This window comes from Triticum aestivum, chromosome 4B (assembly GCF_018294505.1).
Source record: "Triticum aestivum cultivar Chinese Spring chromosome 4B, IWGSC CS RefSeq v2.1, whole genome shotgun sequence".
In the NCBI taxonomy this organism is placed as follows: Eukaryota; Viridiplantae; Streptophyta; class Magnoliopsida; order Poales; family Poaceae; genus Triticum; species Triticum aestivum.
The window spans coordinates 397,377,794-397,391,876 of NC_057804.1; the positions used below are offsets into that span (position 1 = coordinate 397,377,794).

Below are 14,083 nucleotides of genomic sequence, written 5' to 3' on the forward strand. Positions count from 1 at the left end.
GAATGGAGCATAGTTGTAGGATTTCGGTCTTACCAAATGTCGGTGGCACTGAACAAGGGGATACTCGAAAGAAACCCATATCCCTTTTTAAGGAGATCATCAAGATAAATGACGATGACACTTCCAAAGAAATGCTGAAGCACGATCAGAATTGACTGCCCTAAGGTCAGTTTGCCCAAGATAGGTGAAATTAGCACCCTGCAGACTGAGAAATCAGCGGCAAAAATTATCCCAACCAACTTCTGCACCCGACTCCTGAGAATAATTGATATAATCATTAGACTTATATATGGAGAAAAGATGAGGAAAAAAAACTGAATACTACATCTGGTCATAAAAGCATCAACAGGACCCCCAAAATAGAACTTTGAAGATTAAAGTCTACTGTATTATGCTTACACAAATTGTCAAATTGTCAGTTTTTGAATTTTGACTGAATGGAGAAGAGACTTATATTAGCAGTACTTACAGGAGCATCCGGTCCTCAGGATTGTTTGCTCTAAGAACCTTACACCACAGCAGGAAATGAAGCACCGCCTCAGACAGAACAAGGGGCATGATCCCAGCAGACATGACGGAGTTGCAGTCGGGCATGTCAACCCAGTACTGAGAGTCAGCAACCGATGGAGAACGGACTCCATATCCATACACAGGCAGTTGGCTGCCGACAAGGTAGATGAGGAGGGAAATGGCCGTGTAAGCCACCTTCTGGCAGCGAGGGACCATGCTGCTAGGCCTCTGGACCTCCGGTAAGATCCCCACCACTTGCAGGGCCAGATTGGGCAGCTCCAGCCAGCGATCTGCCATTGAATTTGTGATGACGTGCAGCTAGATTACAATTGTTAGTACCTGTGGCATGCAGAGAAGTGAAGCAACACAAACGTTTTTTTGTGTGTGTTAGCAACACAAACGTTAACTTGCACACTGAAATCAAAGAGTAACAATACTATATTACTCTGAAACAGTTCGGAAAGAAGTAGATAGGTGCCCTCGAAGAAAGTCTTTCTTCACTAGAGAAGAAATTAAATCCACCTTGTACTCTAAACCAATTCCGAGACAGGCAGACAGCCGCCCTGGCTAATGCCAACCGAGAGACCCGCCACCACCCCCATCCCCCTGCTAAAAAAAAGAAACTCCCCGTCTCCATCCCGATTGGGAAGAAATCCCCCCATCTTCGCACCCTCCCAAGTCCACGGGCAAGGGATCAAACCCATCCCCACCACATCCAGCCTAAATTTCAACTACGAAAAGGACGATTAGAGGATTGGGGGAGGAGAGCTCAGCTATCACCTTCCGTCGAAGCTGGACGGGGAGGGCCAAGCCAAGCCAACCCAAGGCGGTAGGGTTCTTGCCGCAGTTGCGCTGGCCGCACGAGACCGAGCCGCTGCTAAGCCTTAGCCGCTGTGGTGCTGCCTGTGTGGCGACGGGCGGCGAGAGGAGAGAATGCTCCCAGAAAATATTAGACGTTGGATGAAAGATGGATGGATGCACATGATCTGGGCGACTGGTAGATTTTTTTTGGGTCTTTTACATCTGTGTCCCTAACTCGAACCACCTAATCAGATATACCCCTAATTCGAAAGCCTGCTCAAAAATGCCCCTCCGCCGTTATGTGCACTTATAGAAATGCCCTTCCGCTCCGTTACCGTCCGGTCAAAGGCCTTTGACCGTCAACATGACGTTTTCTGGACATTTCTACCCCTCCCTCCATGTGACACTTACGTGTGGGACCCACTCAAACAAAAATAAAAAGAAAAGGCTCTATCTCTCCTCTCTCTGCCTGTCTCACCTACATGTAGGACCCACCAAAAAAAATCTTTCCTGTCTCTCCCTCAACTCCGGCGGGAGCGCACGCAACTAGCAGTAGCCTCGCCGGGGTGAGGTGCTGCACGGCTCCGGCCCCTTATGACCTCCTCGATCCGGTCCACGCCCCCACTCCCCCGCGCACCCTCTTTTCTCTCTGCCACGCGACAAAGACGTGGTCCACGGGAATCATGGTCGTCCGCCCAGGTGTTGTTCGTCATGCAGGCGGCCAACGGGAACCCCACGACCCGTAGCCTTGTCCAAGGGATCCGCCTGTTCATCCTCGACTTCCACACCGAATTAATTGAAGTATAACGCCTCAAATCAGTGTGGTTGATGTCGTCTTCTCCCCCTCCGGTGATGCTTTGCCGCGCCTCGATCTCCTCTGCTACGCGTCCCTATGCTCTATCTTGGTTGCCTCGTCGAGATCTGGTGCTTACAGACCCTGTGGACCCCTCGCTGCAGAGCCCTTCATTCCCGAGCCATCGTGTCAGCGTCACCTCGCTCCGTCGTCCGCCATGGACGACGAGGTCGTCGCTCTGGTGAATCCCAAGCCTCCTGTATCATGCCTTCATCAAATAAGTGAGCCACTTATGTGTTTGCTCACGTTCTTTAGTCCCCCCCCCTCTATAGCTTGCCCGTGCCTAGCGCCTTCCGCCGTTGCCACGGGACCTTGTCGCCGGCGAGCTTCCCGGCTGCTCTACAAACTCCCAGTGCCCTTGCGGACCAGCCCGTGACCCCGCCTTGCTCCAGGACCGTTCACAGCTCGCCCTAGCGTGCTCCCGCGCAGTCCCGAGCCAACCCTGGAGCGCCTGTGCTCGTCGGAGTTCAAGCTCCGTCGTGTAGATGGGAGGTGACATGTGGGTGATATGTGGGCCCCATGTGAAATTGATATTTTTTATTTTCGGTCCCACGTGTAAGTGAGACGACAGAGAGAGATTTTTCTTTTTATTTTTCTTTGAGTGGGTCCCACGCGTAAGGGACACATGGAGGGAGGGGTACAAATGTCCAGAAAACGTCCCGTTGACGGTCAAATGCCTTTGACCGGATGGTAACGGAGCGGAAGGGCATTTCTATAAGTGCACATAACGGCGGAGGGGCATTTTTGAGCAGGCTTTTGAATTAGGGGTATATCTGATTAGGTGGTTCGAGTTAGGGACAGAAATGCAAATGGCCCTTTTTTTAGTACAGTAAAACCGAGACACTCGATCCCTCAAAAAAGAAAAAAATGAGACACTCGAGGACGGGGCGTCGACCCATTGGCTGGGAAGCTGGGGTAGCTGCCAGCCCACCCGGGTTCGAGCCTCGGCTCTAACAAGCGGTGCTCTTCGAGTTTTTTTTTTCAACCCTCTCAGAGCATCTGCAGCCGGATGCCACAAACCCGCCTCAAAAGCCCGGGATGATGGCACCTGGAGATTAAATATCTGCCGTGAAGTGATCGGTAGCACAGTAATATGGTGATTTTGATAGCAGTGGTAACAGTAGGAGCGGCAATAGTAACTTAGCAAAAGCAATATGTGGAAAATTCGTAGGCATTGGACCGGGTGAAGTCGTTGGATGATATTCATCATATAACAGTCATAACCTAGGGCGATACAAAACTAGTTCCAGTTCATAAATATGCGTGCTTATGAAATAAATTTGCATGACATCTTTTATCCTACCCTTCCGTGGCAACGGAGTCCATAAGGTAACTAAGGGATATCAAGGCCTCCTTTTAATAGAGAACCGGAACAAAGCATTCACTCATAATGAATACATGAATTCCTAAGGCCTGACCCAATTCATTAGGTTATGGGAGGCTTTGTTAGAAGTACAGTTGACCCAGGAGGTGGAGGATAGACCGATCTGGGCATGGAGCACCACTGGAATTTACACGGCGGCATCGGCTTATAAGATGATGTGCGAAGGGGGGATCAGGTTCCAGTCGGCAGCAGCAATATGGAAGTGTTGGACGCCGCTAGGGTGCAAATCTTCATGTGGCTCGCCATACTGCATAGGCTCTGGACGTCTGACCGGCGCGTGCGTCACGGGTTGCAAGATGTGATATCGCCATGCTATCTTTGCGACCAGGAAGAGGACACAATAGAACACATCCTGATGCAATGTGTGTTCGCCAGGCAGGTTTGGCACCTTTGTTTCGTGGAGACGGAGACTAATTTGTCGTTCATGCCTACGGGACAAGAATCGCTCCAGGACTGGTGGAACTCGGCTCAGAAGCAGGTCACAAAAGCACACCGCAAGGACTTTGATGCTATGGTGATGCTCGTGTGTTGGTGCATTTGGAAGCAAAGGAATGGGAGAGTGTTCGGAAGAAATGATAATTGTAATGAGCGAGGCACGTTTCAGTCCATCATGAGAGAGCGACACCTTTGGGCGATTGCAAGAAGGGGTGGAGTCCAACCGAGTCGTGAGTAGTCAGCTAGGTGGTGTGGAGTAGGGGTGGGTAGGCTCGCCGTGTGTGAGGCCTGCATTTGTAAAATAACTCTTGTAATTATCTCTCTTCCGTCTATAAAGCTAAGGTACGCCTTTGGCGTACTCTCAAAAAAAGAATACATGAACTCCTCAAACTACGATCATCACCGGAAAGTATCCCAATCACTGTCACCCTAGGGTTTACAGATCATAACGCGTAATAGGTAAATATGACTTGCAAGATTGGATTTAGAACATCGATATAATGGTGAAAAGATAAACGGTTCAGATCTGGAATCATGACACTCGTGCCCTAGTGACAAGCATTAAGCATGGCAAAGTCATAACAACATCAATCTCAGAATATAGTGGATACTAGGGATCAAGCCCTAACAAAACTAACTCGATTACATGATGAATCTCATCCAACTCCTCATCGACCAGCGAGCCTACAAAGGAATTACTCACTCCCGGTGGGGAGCATCATAGAATTGGTGATGAACAAGGATTGGTGATGATGAAAACCGAAGATTCCCCTCTTCGGAGCCCCAAACGGGCTCTAGAGCTGGCCTCCCGATGAAGAACAGGAGGTGGCGGCAACTCCATATAGTGAAACGTGATGAAACTTTTTTCCTCATTTTTCTTCAAAAATAGGATTTTATAGCATCAGAATTAGGGTCTACGGGGCCACGAGGTGGGGACAACCCACCAGGGCGCGCCAGAGGGGGGGCACCCTGGTGTCTTGTGCCCAGCCAGGGGCCCCTCCGGTGGGTCTTGGCTCTAGTATTTTTCTTTTATTGTAAAATAATTCTCCAAAAAGTATCGTTCCATTCCAAGAACTTTTATTTCTGCACAAAACCAACATCGTGGTAGTTCTGCTGAAAACCACGTCAGTCCGAAATAGTTTCATTCAAATCATGCAAATTAGAATCCAAAACAGGATCAAAAGCGTTAGGAAAAGTAGATATGACGGAGACGTATCAGAAACCCGGCGGTCCGAAGCTCGTCTCCTTCGTTGGACCGATGTCACCGTGTGGCGCCGCTCCGGCGGGCCGCGTAGTGCCTAACCCGGCTATTTAAGCCGACCACCGACACCGAAACCCTACCCTTCCACATTTTCCTCCTCCCGTCCGCCACCACCACCACTTTCCACTCCTAATCCACCGCCACTAGTAGCCATGCACCCACGCTGCCGGGTGAGGAGCTACCCATTTCTAATGCCGGAGCATCGGCTGCAGCTCCTTGAGCAGATCCAGGCAAGGCACGAAGCTCGAATCGCCGTGGGGCTACCTCCGGATGTAGTGGATCCGGAGAAGTTGGAGGAGAAGGAAGGATAAGGAGGAGGAGGAGGATGTGGAGGATGCTGGGGACGCGGATCTGTAGGCGGAGCAGCAGTCCATCCTCGATTCCCACCACTTTGAGTCGGATGCGGTGACCAGACGTCGTCGTCTGAAGGAGATGGAGGCGGAGCATGCCCCAAAGGAGGAGGAGATGCTCTCCTACATGGATGTGGTCGAGGAGGAGGAGGAGGAGCCAGAGCCCTCCTACACGCCCGTCCACCCGACGCCCGGCACCGACGTCGTGGACATATCCGACGACGAAGATTAGCTAGGATAGTACATAGTATGTAGTACGTAGGATTTCTGTTGCATGCTTTGTATGGATCTAGGATTGAAATATGAGAGATTCGGATACAGAGTAGCAAATTTGAAGCGTGACTGGTCACTAGTCGCGTCCGCGGGCATTTGAGGAATGAGACTTGCCATGTCCGGTTGTAGATGCTCTCATGCACTAAGCAATTTTGGTCCTCAGATCTCATGTCCCAGTCATTCCTGATTGTTGGATGGTTGTGCTGCTACTCTGGTGGAAAAATCGGAGCCCTGTGGTGCATTGGGCCTTTGTCCCGCAGTAAGCCTAGTTACCCCGACCGGTCAGGTCAAAGGAAAGAAGAAAAAAATGTTTGCTTGCTTCTTGACCTTTCCTCTCTCTCATGAGTCACCACCTAGGCGAACTGCTACCGCCGCCCACTCTTCTCTCCTCGTCCCCGCGCCGCATCCCCTCTCATCTCCTTGGAGGTACTAATTTGACCACATTGGTGATGACACGGAGGATGGGTCGGAGGTGCGGTGGTCGGACAAACTTATCTCTCTTTCCTCCATTGCGCGGGAAGGGTTGTGTCAGGACCCATTACCTGAAGCCATCTCCTTCCCTGAAGCTCTTTCTGAAGATTACTAAAAAATTGGACGGTTTTACTATTCACCCACAACTCACAGGTACCTATTCACTACGGCTGTTGACTGGGTACCGTACGTCATAGATCCAAGGGATCACAAGCATCTACTGTTTATCTCCTTTCTCCCTAGTCTAGTGTTGCTAGATATATAAGATTGTGTAAGCCGAATGGCAGGAGTATCTTATCTCTTGTATTAGGGTTGAACCATAGTCGCTGCCATGTTCTGGCTGACATAAGCTTTCCTTGTAATTCCTAAATTCTAGTAAATCATCCCTCTGAGAGTAGTAAATCCCTGTGATATGTTGAGCTTCCTCTGTTCCTTTATGTTTCATCTATGAACGTCTCTTGGTTCCTGATAACCCACAAGTATAGGGGATCAATTATATCCTTTCTCGATAAGTTTTAGCCTTTCTCGATAAGTAAGAGTGTCGAACCCAACGAGGAGCTAAAGGTAGAATTGATATTCCCTTCAAGTTCTATCGACCACCGATACAACTCTACGCACACTTAACGCTCGCTTTACGTAGAACAAGAATAAAACTAGAAGTACTTTGTAGATGTAAACGGATAGGTTTGCAAGATAATAAAGAACGTGAACTTAAAAGTTAGGGGCTGTTTTAATAAATGTACAATTAGCTTAGTTTAGCGAGTGTGGAAAAGTGGTGGTAGGATTTGCGGAATTGTCCATAAGCAATTGGCTAAGCTACTAGACCGATAGAAAGTTTTTATTTGGGAGAGGTCACTACTAGCATGTCATCCCTTACTTGGAATTCTATGCACTTATGATTGGAACTATTAGAAAGCATCTGTAACTACCAATTAAGGTAAAACCCAATCATAGCATTAAGATATATTGGCCCCCCTTAAATCCGGTATGAATCAATTTGTATGGTAGGAAGAAGCTTTTGTCACTCTTGCCCTCCAATGCATAGTCCTATCTGTTGGGGAATGTAGTATTTCAAAAAAATTCCTACGATCACGCATGATCTATCTAGGAGAAGCATAACAACGAGCGGGGAGAGTGTGTCCATGTACCCTTGTAGACCGAAAGCGGAAGCGTTTAGTAATGCTGTTGATGTAGTCGAATGTCTTTGCGATCCAACTGATCCAAGTACCGAATGTACGACACCTCCGCGATCAGCAAACGTTCAGCTCGATGACGTCCCTCGAACTCTTGATCCAGTTGAGGTCGAGAGAGAGTTCCGTCAGCACGATGGCATGGTGACAGTGACGATGAAGTTACCAGCACAGGGCTTCGCCTAAGCACTCCGACGATATGACCGAGGTGTGTAACTGTGGAGGGGGGCACCACACATGGTTAAGATAAACTTGTGTGCTCTAGGGTGCCCCCTGCCCCCGTATATAAAGGAGGGGAGGGGAGGCCGGCTGACCCTCCTAGGGCGCGCCAGGAGAGGGGAATCCTACTAGGACTCCAAGTCCTAGTAGGTTCCCACCTAAGGAAGAGGGGGAAGAAGGAAGGAAGAGGGGGAAGGGAAGGAAAGGGGTGTGTCGGTGTCAAAACCGGCGGATCTCGGGTAGGGGGCCCCGAACTGTGCGTCTAAGGCTAATGGTAACAGGAGGCGGGGGACACAATGTTTACCCAGGTTCGGGCCCTCTCGATGGAGGTAATACCCTACTTCCTACTTGATTGATCTTGATGATATGAGTATTACAAGAGTTGATCTACCACAAGATCGTAGAGGCTAAACCCTAGAAGCTAGCCTATGGTTAGGATTGTTTTTGTCCTACGGACTAAACCCTCTGGTTTATATAGACACCGGAGGGGGCTAGTGTTACACAAAGTCAGTTACAGAGAAAGGAATCTTCATATCCGAATCACCAAGCTTGCCTTCCACGCAAAGGAGAGTCCCATCCGGACTCGGGATGAAGTCTTCTATCTTGTATCTTCATAGCCCAACTGTTCGGCATATACATATAGTCCGGCTGTCCGAGGACACCTTAATCCCGGACTCCCTCAATAGCCCCTGAACCAGGCTTCAATGATGATGAGTCCGGCGTGCAGATTGTCTTCAACATTGCAAGGCGGGTTCCTTCTCCGATTACTACAAAGTAGATCTTGAACATAAGAATCGTGTCCGGCTCTGCAAAAAAAATTCCATATACCACCGTGGAGAGCATAATGTTTTCACGAGTCCCATCCGCTAACAGCTTTTACAATACGACATTACGTCATCGTCCAACCATTATTTCGAATCGTTTTTTCGGCCTGCTGCTCCATGCTTCGCGAGACGGTTTTATTGGCACGTCTTGTCGAAGTGGAGATCGTGTCCCCTTATTGCGGGATTGTCATCAACACGGGTGTAGGTAACCCAACCGTCCCGTTGGTGTGATTCCTTGGGAATAGGCATGTTTTAAGGCCACGTAGGAGACGTTTGATATTCGTCATCTTTATAAGGATGCCGAGACCCGCCTTTCCCCTCTACTCTACTCCCTCCTCCTCTCACCTCGAGTTCCAACACCCAAGGCTTAACCAGTTGCTTCGAACCTCAGTCCATGTCCGAATCCAGCTTTCAAGGCCGGTGGATGGCTTCCTCTGTCATCGAGGAGGATATCACGAAGCTCAGGGAGGCGAGGTACTTGACCGCGAAAATCCTTCACAGGCTTCTTGCACCAGGGCAGGTTATCCCTACTCCTAGGCCTAATGAGAGGGTTGTATTTATCCCTCACTTCCTTCGGGGGCTAGGTTTGTCCCTCAATCCCTTCGTTCGAGGGCTCATGTTTTACTACGGACTAGATTTCCATGATCTAGCTCCGGACTCACTCCTTCACATCTCATCATTTATTATCGTATGTGAGGCTTTCCTCCGTATCTCTCCACACTTCGGCTTGTGGCTCAAGACCGTCGATGTAAGGCCGAGGATAATAGACGGGAGACACACAGAGTGCGGAGGTGCTCTGATAAGCAAATCAGCCGACGTCGTGTGGACAAAGGGTTCCTTCACCGCAACTTCTGGCCTATGGCAACGGGAGTGGTTTTATATCATGGAGCCTCACGGTACCAAGTGGGTGGCTTCACCCATCTTCCGATTCGGCCCTCTGCCACAGCTTGCATCGTGGATCACCAAGGGGTTGGACTGGGGATTGCTAGATGAAGTTCAAATACTGCAAAGCCATATTCGAGACCTTATTAAGAAGGACATTGACCTTGTCAAGGTAATTCAAGTTATGCTAGTTCGTCGGGTCCTGCCATGCCAGCGCCGACCTCTCCGTATGTGGGAATTCAATCCAGAAGGACCGCGAACCATTCAGCGCTTCTTCGGCACAACGCTCGAAGGGATGTATGAATTAGTCTTCGAGTCATGAAGAAGGTGTTCAGACACCACAGAGGACGCAGGCCTCGACTGCAACCATCTGGATTCCCTGGTAAGTACCCAATTTCCGAACACGTTTATAGTTTAAGTTTCTCATAACAAAACTGAGAAGACCATACTCTGCCAGGACTGGGTAAAGAAGGCGGAGAGGATCGGATGTTCTGCCCCTCTTCCCGAAAACTCAGCGGACCCAGTGTTAACCAGGATGCTGGCTCCGGCATCCTATCAAGTTCCGTTGAGGGAAGAAAAGGAGAGGAGTGAAGAGGCCCAAAGCAGCCTTCATACCGGAGGTGCGTCACGCACCGTATCCGAGGAAATCGGAACTCCCGTGTCGGAGGGTGAATGGGGAGGGGAATCTAACATTCCCTCCCCCCACGGGAAGAAAAGAACCGCTCCCGAAGAACTGAAGGCAGAGGCTTCCAAGCGAGGGAAGAAATCCCTATCAGGGGGCCCGAATTCAGGAGGCGATATTGCCACACAGTGCCCACAAGGGGGCCAGCCTTTAGCCGAACCGTAAGTGAACAAAGGTGTTTAATAAGCATACCCCGTTCTTTTCCCGTTTGTAAGAGTAATATTTTGAAATGTATGTTTTGCAGTTCGGCCTATAGCCTCCCTCAACAATCTTCGTCCTCGGGGGATCTTCTTTCGGAGATGATGGAGAGTGAAACGCCGCCTCATACTTCCCCGCCCCATAAGGCGGACGACCCCGAGGTGTCGTCCCGGAGGATCTCTCCCGACCCGCAAAGGAGCGCCAGGCCGGAAGATGACTCTTCGGCTGCCCGAGGTCCAGGGTGTTCGGCTCCTGGAGAGACCAACAACAAAAGTCCCGTACCATCCGATATACAGCCGGACATATGGACGGGTCTTCTGCGGCAAGCACCTATCTCAGAGGAACATCGTACCTTAATGGGTACGGCGATTGAGAGAATTTCGTCCGCAAAAAGCGGATTGAATGAAGCCTTTATGAGCCTTCTAAGAGGCTTTGAGGTACGTAATGTAGCCTCTTGTTTTGTACTGTAAATGCAATGTGCACTGTGTATAGATAGATCAGAGGATCAAAAGATAAATATGCTCAAGTAATAATTTTGCTAATTTGTACATAGGTGGCTGCAGCCCTGGCCACTGCCCTGGCTGCCCAATTTGCCGAACTGAAGCGACAACTTGATGTGGCGGATGATGACATCACGCTCGTGAACAAGCGGCTTGATGAGGCGCAAGGTATGTCTTCTGGGCGGTCAATGAGTATAAGTAGGAGCATGATGCTGGAATTTATAGTATGCTTGACTGTAGATGGTGTTGCTGCTATGGAGACCCTTCGGGCTGAGCTTGCCCGGGCCAAGGAGCAAGCCAAGATAAGCAACACGGCTACCAAGAAGGCAGTTGGTGAATTAAAAGCTGAACAGGCTGCTCATCGCCTGAGTGAGGAGAAAATATCCAACATGGCGCTTGAGCTAAGGGATGCTGCTAGCCAATATGCACTTCTCGAGAAAGAGACCAAAGAAAAAGCGGCTGACCTTGAGAAGGCCTTACAAGCGGCAAAAGAAACCCGGTCAGAGGCCAGAGCGGCACGGGAGGAAATCCGGCAAGCCGGGAAGATCATGGCTGGGGAGCCCTTTTTATTACAAACTAAGTTCGGCGATCCGAAGTATGCCCTGCTTGATCAAATATGGAGTTCTCCGGATGCATATTTGGACTTGTCGAAGAGTACTTCTGATGCGACACAGTTTTTCCAGGCCCAAGAAGGCCATGAAGCGAAACGGCTTTTCTGGTCGCAGTTTAGCATGCCAAGGCGTCCACTGCTGTTGAATGAGCAGATGGCCGAATGGGCCGACCTCCACAGGATATCCGAACTTGCCATGAAGGCTGTCGTGGACCGGCTATGGCCTGGGGGACCAACTGCGAATAGTTATTTTGGTTTAGTGCAGCAACTTGTTTGTGCGATGTCGCATATCGACGCTGTCAAGCGGTCAACTTGCAAGAAGGTGCACGGATGTCCCTTGACCGTGTGAAGACGTACTGGGCGAAGATGAAGGCCACCGATATTGCAACAGGGGGTCCTGCAACGTCTTGAGCTTGCGTTGGTTTTCCTTGAAGAGGAAAGGGTGATGCAGCAAAGTAGCGTAAGTATTTCCCTCCGTTTTTGGGAACCAAGGTATCAATCCAGTAGAAGGCTCCTCAAAAGTTCCCCGCACCTACACAAACAAACAAGAACCTTGCAACCAACGCAATAAAGGGGTTGTCAATCCCTTCACGGCCACTTGCGAAAGTGAGATCTGATAGAGATAATATGATAAGATAAATATTTTTGGTATTTTTATGATATAGATTGGAAAAGTAAAGATACAAATAAAAGTAGATGGAAAACTTATATGATAAAAGATAGACCCGGGGGCCATAGGTTTCACTAGTGGCTTCTCTCAAGATAGCATAAGTATTACGGTGGGTGAACAAATTACTGTCGAGCAATTGATAGAAAAGCGAATAATTATGAGATTATCTAGGCATGATCATGTATATAGGCATCACGTCCGTGACAAGTAGACCAACTCCTGCCTGCATCTACTACTATTACTCCACACATCGACCAACTCCTTCCTGCATCTAGAGTATTAAGTTCATGAAGAACAGAGTAACACATTAAGAAAGATGACATGATGTAGAGGGATAAACTCATGCAATATGATATAAACCCCGTCTTTTTATCCTCGATGGCAACAATACAATACGTGCCTTGCTGCCCCTGCTGTCACTGGGAAAGGACATCGCAAGATTGAACCCAAAGCTAAGCACTTCTCCCATTGCAAGAAAGATCAATCTAGTAGGCCAAACCAAACTGATAATTCGAAGAGACTTGCAAAGATAACTTAATCACACATAAAAGAATTCAGAGGGGATTCAAATATTTCTCATAGATAAAGTTGATCATAAACCCACAATTCATCGGATCTCGACAAACACACCGCAAAAAGAGTTACATTGAATAGATCTCCAAGAATATCAAGGTGAACTTTGTATTGACATTCAAAGAGAGAGAAGAAGCCATCTAGCTAATAACTATGGACGTGAAGGTCTATGGTAAACTACTCACAACTCATCGGAGAGGCCTTGGAGATGATGTAGAGGCCCTCCATGGTCGATTCCCCCTCCGGCGGAGCGCCGACGAAGGCTCCAAGATGGGATCTCGCGGATATAGAAGGTTACGGCGGTGGAAATAGTTTTTCATGGTGCCCCTCGATGGTTTCAGGGTACATGGGTATATATAGGAGGAAGAATGTCACGCCCAATATGCGACCCTATCCAAAAGGAACTCAAAGGTCCCACCAAGGATAGACCCGCATATTGAAACGCTTTTGCAAGGTGGATATCATTACATCAACATTACATAATAGATGGGGATACATACAAGAGGCATACAATGCCACGAATACAACATCACAATACATAAGAGCATCATCCAACTACGGATGAAACCCAAACAGAAACTCAAACGACATCCACCCTGCTAGCCCAGGCTGCCGACCTGGAACCTATCCCCTGATCGAAGAAGAAGCAGAAGAAGAACTCAACGCAAGCAAGCATCGCTCTCGCGTCATGATCATCGCATAACTTGTACTTGCAACTGTTGTTGTAGTAATCTGTGAGCCACGAGGACTCAGCAATCCCATTACCATGGGTATCAAGACTAGCAAAGCTTAAAGGGAAAGGAAGGGGTAAAGTGGTGAGGCTGCAGCAGCGACTATGCATATATGGTGGCTAACATACGCAAATAAGAGCGAGAAGAGAGCAAGCGGAACGGTCGACAACTAGTAATGATCAAGAAGTGATCCTGAACTCCTACTTACGTCAAACATAACCCAAAGACCGTGTTCACTTCCCAGACTCCGCCAAAAAGAGACCATCACGGCTACACACGCGGTTGATGCGTTTTAATTCGGATCTGGTGTCAAGTTATCTACAATCGGACATTAACAAATTCCCATCTGCCTATAACCGTAGGCACGGCTTTCGAAAGATTATACCCTGCAGGGGTGTCCCAACTTAGCCCATAATAAGCTCTCGCGATCAACGAAGGATATACCTTCTCCTAGGAAGACCCGATCAGACTCGGAATCCCGGTTTACAAGACATTTCGACAATGGTAAAACAAGACCAGCAAAGCCGCCCGATGCGTCGACAATCCCGATAGGAGCTGCACATATCTCGTTCTCAGGGCAACACCGGATAAGTCAAGCTATGAGTAAAACCAACCCTCGAGTTGCCCCGAGGTGGCCTCGCAGGTTGCTCGGTTCGGACCAACACT

At 49.0% G+C, this 14,083-nt stretch overlaps 1 protein-coding gene across 2 annotated transcripts in view; it reads right to left on the reverse strand.

The window, feature by feature from the left end:
* Positions 1 to 1,478, reverse strand: part of LOC123092323 (protein transport protein Sec61 subunit alpha) — a 4,611-nt gene extending 3,133 nt beyond the window's left edge. The window contains exons 1-3 of one of the 2 annotated variants that reach the window (XM_044514066.1): positions 1,291 to 1,478; positions 470 to 849; positions 34 to 255 (exon numbers count right to left, since the gene is read on the reverse strand). In XM_044514066.1, the coding sequence (XP_044370001.1) occupies positions 34 to 255; positions 470 to 807 (560 nt within the window). In that variant the 5' untranslated portion in view covers positions 808 to 849; positions 1,291 to 1,478. The other variant, XM_044514067.1, reaches the window with a different exon arrangement.
* Positions 1,479 to 14,083: the final 12,605 nt, after the last annotated feature.